Source organism: Phytophthora parasitica, assembly GCF_000247585.1.
Source record: "Phytophthora parasitica INRA-310 unplaced genomic scaffold supercont2.8, whole genome shotgun sequence".
In the NCBI taxonomy this organism is placed as follows: Eukaryota; Oomycota; class Peronosporomycetes; order Peronosporales; family Peronosporaceae; genus Phytophthora; species Phytophthora nicotianae.
Genome location: NW_008648994.1, coordinates 393,391 through 399,103, shown reverse-complemented (window position 1 = coordinate 399,103; position 5,713 = coordinate 393,391). Strand labels below are relative to the sequence as shown.

Below are 5,713 nucleotides of genomic sequence, written 5' to 3'. Positions count from 1 at the left end.
GTGTTGATCTAACGTTCCTTGACCAACCACTAATACTGCTTGCGAAAGAAATTAAAAAAATTCAAGAAACCCCGAGGATTCTTCTTGAAAGCCTTTGCTGCATCTTTCACTCACCCGAACTTCGTCGTCGCTCGCAGCGATCTCTCCTCCTTCACGGCAGATCTGCCAGCGTCTTGCTGAGCATCGTTGGCATCAACGGACGGCAGAACAGTCATCCCCGCCGTAGTATTCCCCGCCATAGTGTCGTTCGTTTCCTTCACAGTGGTAGATTCCACCTGGACGTTTGGCGCAGGAATATTATTTCTTTCACCGGCGAGGCCATCGACGGTGGCAACAAGGATTCCGACTGCTGCTAGCAAAATGTGGCTGAGGCGCATGGTACTGGATGGATAGAGAGCTCCAAACTGATCTTCTTAACGACTCGAGGTTAATTGTGGAATGAACTACGTTATTCTCGCAGCAAACAGAGAGTGCTGGTAGATAATATCGTACGCAATCATAGATCGTCATCAAAAAAGCATATGATGATAAACGTGCCGGGCACCGGGTGCCTTCCAAAACTGTCCTGAAACGGTTTTATCAGTTTAATCGGTAATTTATTTTAAATGACAAAACGGTTTAACCCTTTCGTTATTCCCATTCAACTCTATATTAAGCTCCTTCATACTGAACTCAAGTCAAAGTTGTAAAAAGGTACATTAAGTACCTTTTTATAATATCTATTAAAAGAGGTTTTTCTAGAAATTTTGAGTTAAAATGGGATTTTTTTATGATGTGTGCAAGGTTTTAGGCGACCCTTCACTTACTGCTCATACAGGAAAGGGTCCATGCCGCAGCGTGTTGCAATCGCTCAAGAAATGTCGCATGACCGCCTTATCAAACGAAAGACTTCGCTTTGACGAGTTGCAAGCAGAATCACATGGAGCCCAAAGTCAAAGCTTCTACTCACCATGGAGCCCAAAGTCAAAGCTTCTACTCACCGATAAACTAAAGAGGCAGTGTGAATGCAAACTCCGTGAGCCACGTTGTCACGGTAAATGCTGTGTCGCTAAGCAATGGTTTTTCGAAACTTTCTTCATTATGTGACCGAGAATCTACCTTGATCTCTGATCAAGCACTGCAAACAAGAATATAAGGCAGAAGAGCTGATTAACCGTGAGTGCTCCGGCAAGAAGCGAATTCGTACTGGCGATGCAGGTTTGAAGCTTCGAGCGCTGTCTGGCGACATATAAATCAAACTAAATGCAGCACGACCAAGATGTTTCCATATAGCTTATGTCTTTGTTGCTTTTACTATCTAGATTGGCAGTGAAATCGTGGTTATTACTGATGTATAGACCATCGATCGAGGATGCAAATGTCCCGGACGCTTACTTGGCAATGATTGTCGCGTAGTTTCACGTTGCAGGTACGTATAAACGCACTAATGGTGCATCACATTTCTGAATTTCCTCCATAATGATGCTGAGTAGCATTCAAAAGATTGTGGGGTGACGAAGTTGCCGATATTATTTTCAATGAATGTTCGTGGTATCGGTGTGCTGTTCCGAAATAGCTATAATATTGATGGCTTAGTAGCCCTACACACGTGCTAGCATTTCAAGGAACAGTTATCGCTAAAACCGTAGTTCCAGACTACGCTGGTATCGACATTTAATGAACGGTTGCATCCCTCGGCTGTTATAATGTAATAATGACGATGGGGACCATTTATTATTGTAGTTACTGCGTGAAATAGAGCTCAGCAAGGCTCACTAGGACACGAAACGTTGGGTTTGTCCTTGCGTCATTTCATGAACGGTACTTGGGCCTTGTAAATGGCAGAGCTCCTCATCAGGTTTCCGCTTTGGCTGTAAGCCCCTTTGGGCAAATAATACTCATGGTACTTTTGCCAGCATGTCCAACTCGATTCCTGACACAAATGTCGCTTTGTATCATCAACGGAATAACCTCGCTAGCAATGGGAGACCTTATACGTCTCGTAATAATCTGTTTTCTGGGTAGGAGTTCGGTTTTCAAATCTGCACACTGTACACTCTCGCGTTGCGCGACTTCTGCCATTCAAGGGTATCCAGGATTCTTTGGCAACACAAAAGGGACCCACGCTATCTTCTGCTGGTCCCACACTGTGTTCATGGACAGGCTGTGTACCAGCCAACGGCGTTGGATCCTGGTCTGCATATACAATTCCGCTGCCATTATTTTTTCCATTTCCTCCACGTCCCGTCAAAAAGCTCTCCAATAAGCTCCGCAACAAACGAGCGATGTCGATCACGACCACGAAGCTGAGATGAGGATCCATCGAGCTGCGTAGCGCCATTCACATCGTCACCTTGAGCGAGAGTGTGACATATATAGGTATTACATCGCGTTATATCTATCATAGTCATCGCGATCTCTTATGCCATTTTTTGAACGAATGCCAACTAGCAATTGAAAAACGACTGCGTAATTGATCGTGACGATCCACACCCTGCATGGCTGTATTGTACTCACTAAAACAAGCCGGGGCTTCAAATGGTACCAGTTCTTATTTGATTCTTCGAAAAACCGTGTTTGTTCGGGAACCATCCGCATTGGAAACTACGTTTACAATCGATCCGTCCATCCAGCTAGCGGCTAATATGTGTTTTTCCCCCACAAACACCTTGTTTTGCCCTTCTCCGTTCCTTGTCCACCTTCGGGTCTAATATTGTGAAGGGTGGGATATGCTTGCTAGATGACCGAACACTCCCTCGCCCATACAGCCCGACTGACCTCAAGCTCTCAAAATGAAGGTGTGAGGTATAGAAATGATCGGTATATACAATACGACGTGATCCTTCCAACGATTGCGTAGCTTCCAGTACATGGCGTCGTACTTCAGACGAATTTCGTGTCAACTCAGCTAAGCGATCAATCTGCGGAGTTTTAAGTACACCATCCAGTCTATCATGAAGTTCGCTTGAGCAATGTAGCTTAAAATTTAGCACCAACCACGTGCTTAAACAGCAGCACATGTACAGTTTGAAATGGCATTTTCCGCTGGGCTTTCTCGGATTGTAGATGGTGATGTGACGTGCGTATTGCGACCGGCATGCAATGCTAGTCTCGCCGACGGCAACATTTCTGCCAACTATAAAATGACGCATGCATCGTGTTTTCAGCATTGACAACAGCGGTCGAATTTTGGCAGCAGGATCGCGCTTTGTCTCCGTTGGGGTCACTTCAGAGCGGAAAGATAGGTTTCTACGGATGTACAAGAAACGAATCCACGCCATCACCGACCCCAAGTTTGTAGAGCTGGTACCGGGGAATATTCTGGATCCCTCACTATCGCTCCAGTAGTTCGCCATTTCACCTTTATTGACAAGGGCCATATACCAAAGATACCCAAGAAAACGTCATGAGCACATCTGGCGTAATTTCTGACAAAGTTCGGATACTTTTTGCTGCAGCATAACCGTTGCTAAACTCCACCACTTGTTTCCAGAAAGAGATAGACAGAAAGGAAAGAAACTAGACGTTGCAGAGTGACCGAAGAATTTGCGACTGGTTTCTTTCAGCTTCGTGTCCGTGGATCCGTCGGCATGCGAAAATAACCCTATCGGCTGCTCAAGTCTTGCCATCGGATTAAACGTCATCGCCTCAATTGCCTCAATTTCATCAGGTCTGAGTGCTATCTGGAGCTCTTTGCGACCTCTAAATGCGTTGAGCCCCAGTATTCAGTGTCATCTAGCTCTTCAAACTCCTCTGTCAGTGTGGAAATGTTAGAATACTTTTACTACCAAAGCTGGCAATGCGTGTTCTCCGGATTGCAGCGAATACAGCAAATGCGAGCGCCTATTTAGCGAGCTTGGTCTGATCCACACTGCTAAACGCAATCGAATGGGGACATCGAAGGCGCTAGATTTTCATCGTTGCGAAACATGTTGACAGCGTACACAGTAGAAGACAACCGTCTCGGATAACCCAAAGAAAAATCTCTTAATTTCTCCAATCGAGAGGGAGATTAACTTGGCTGTAGCGGATGCCCACAACTTATTCACTCCATCGCCGCAACAGGGTGACATCGTAGATGAAGACAGTGGTAATGAAGTTCCGGGAGACGGATTTGATGGCGATCCAACTCTGTCATTGTGAGGAGAATTTCTTGATGAGGTATTTGAAGATGAAGAGATCGATGCTGGCTACACAGAAACAGCGATTGATGGAGGGGCTTTGAGAGAGTCGAAAGAATCGCGACCGGCAAATAACATTAGCAACGAACTGGAAGCCATCCCCGAGGCCGTCAAGAAAGCGTTCACCAGCCACAACGATCGGAACTTTACCCCAAGAAGCTATTAAACTGCGCGGGTTTCGCGGACTAAAATCATCTCTAGGGTCGCTATATACGTCCCGGTGGAAATCCCGACGGGTTGGAAGGCAAAGATTTCTTTTTGGGAGAGCGCAATATTCTCGAGTATTACAGGTCTGAAGTGGTTCAAAATGAGCCAGCATTTGTAACTACTGGATCACAGGATCGGAAGGCTGCTGGAACTCCACAAATCGGCCCTGTTCCGGAGGCGATTACCGACTGTGTTGTTATTGAAGGAGGCGCTAGTGGTTGCGCAGACTTAGAGGCGGCTGAATTGGGGCTAAGCTCTATGGCTTCAAGAGATGGTGATTTGAGCTCGGTGGCGGTGATTGACAGAAGTAGTTTATTTGTGGGGCCTATACAAGAGCCTCAACCAAAATCTCCACTCCGTACACCATGCTTGAGCCAAGCCACTACAACGGGCCCGGCGGCGGCATGCGCTGTCTGCAAGGACGTGTGTTCACCGGAGCGATCGTGCTCAAGTTGCGGGGCGTTTATGCATCATTTCTGCACTCACGATGCCTGTATTCAGCTTGATCTCCGGAGTCTGACCGCGAACGCATGGAAGACTTTTGAGATTGCGGCTACTGCGACAAAAGGTGCTATGAAATTGCAACGGCGGGCCCCAGTTTGCTGGTGGACACGCCTCATTCCGTGGCAACGAGTAGTATTCGTCCTACATTTTCCTTGACACCGATTCACACGTCAAACGTCTCGCTCACGGATCCACGAAAAAGGAAAGTTGTGAAAGCGAAGTCTGTTGATCCTACTTTAAAGCGCCAGCGCACAGTATCTCCAACTTCGCAGGGCGTACCTACATCAAAATCAAAACAGAAGAAACCCCAAAAGCTCGTTCGTAAACCAATGGCTATTTGTCCAGGTCGCAAGAAATTCAAGACAAACACCGGAAGATCTGACATGACAATGGCATTGCAACAAGAGCTAAAACGAAGGGCCAGTGCTTCAGCAACCAAGTTTATTACTGCTCGAGTTGCATTTTCTCCCGCCTATGAACCCTGGATGGATGGACATCTGTGTCGGAACGCTGACGCAACGTTTCTCATTGGTATTGTGTCCAGCTATCGTATTGTCAATGAAGTGAACGGGGACAGCGTCAGTGTACCTGTACCCATGTTCAAGATTCGGTGGACGAGCACTGCAGCGGGGCTGCCGTAGCTTAGCGTCAGAGGAAGACGGTTAACTCAAAGAGTAAAGGGGTTAACTCAACACCCTAATAAGGTTAATAGGTCCTTAATATCCGAAGGCACCTACTAACGATAACCTTAATAAAAGGGGACGTTACTCTTTAGTGTTCTAAATCTCAACTGTTTATTTTCTCTTTATTGCGGAAACCCGCCTATGTGGTAAATGTATGTG

At 46.4% G+C, this 5,713-nt stretch overlaps 1 protein-coding gene across 1 annotated transcript; it reads left to right on the top strand.

Moving 5' to 3' along the window:
* Positions 1–5,200: 5,200 nt before the first annotated feature.
* On the top strand, positions 5,201–5,512 carry PPTG_21744 (hypothetical protein; the record flags this gene model as incomplete). The annotated part of the gene is made up of 1 exon (XM_008899928.1): positions 5,201–5,512. The coding sequence occupies one exon, from the start codon at positions 5,201–5,203 to the stop codon at positions 5,510–5,512; it is 312 nt and encodes a 103-aa protein (XP_008898176.1).
* Between the last annotated feature and the right edge of the window lie 201 nt (positions 5,513–5,713).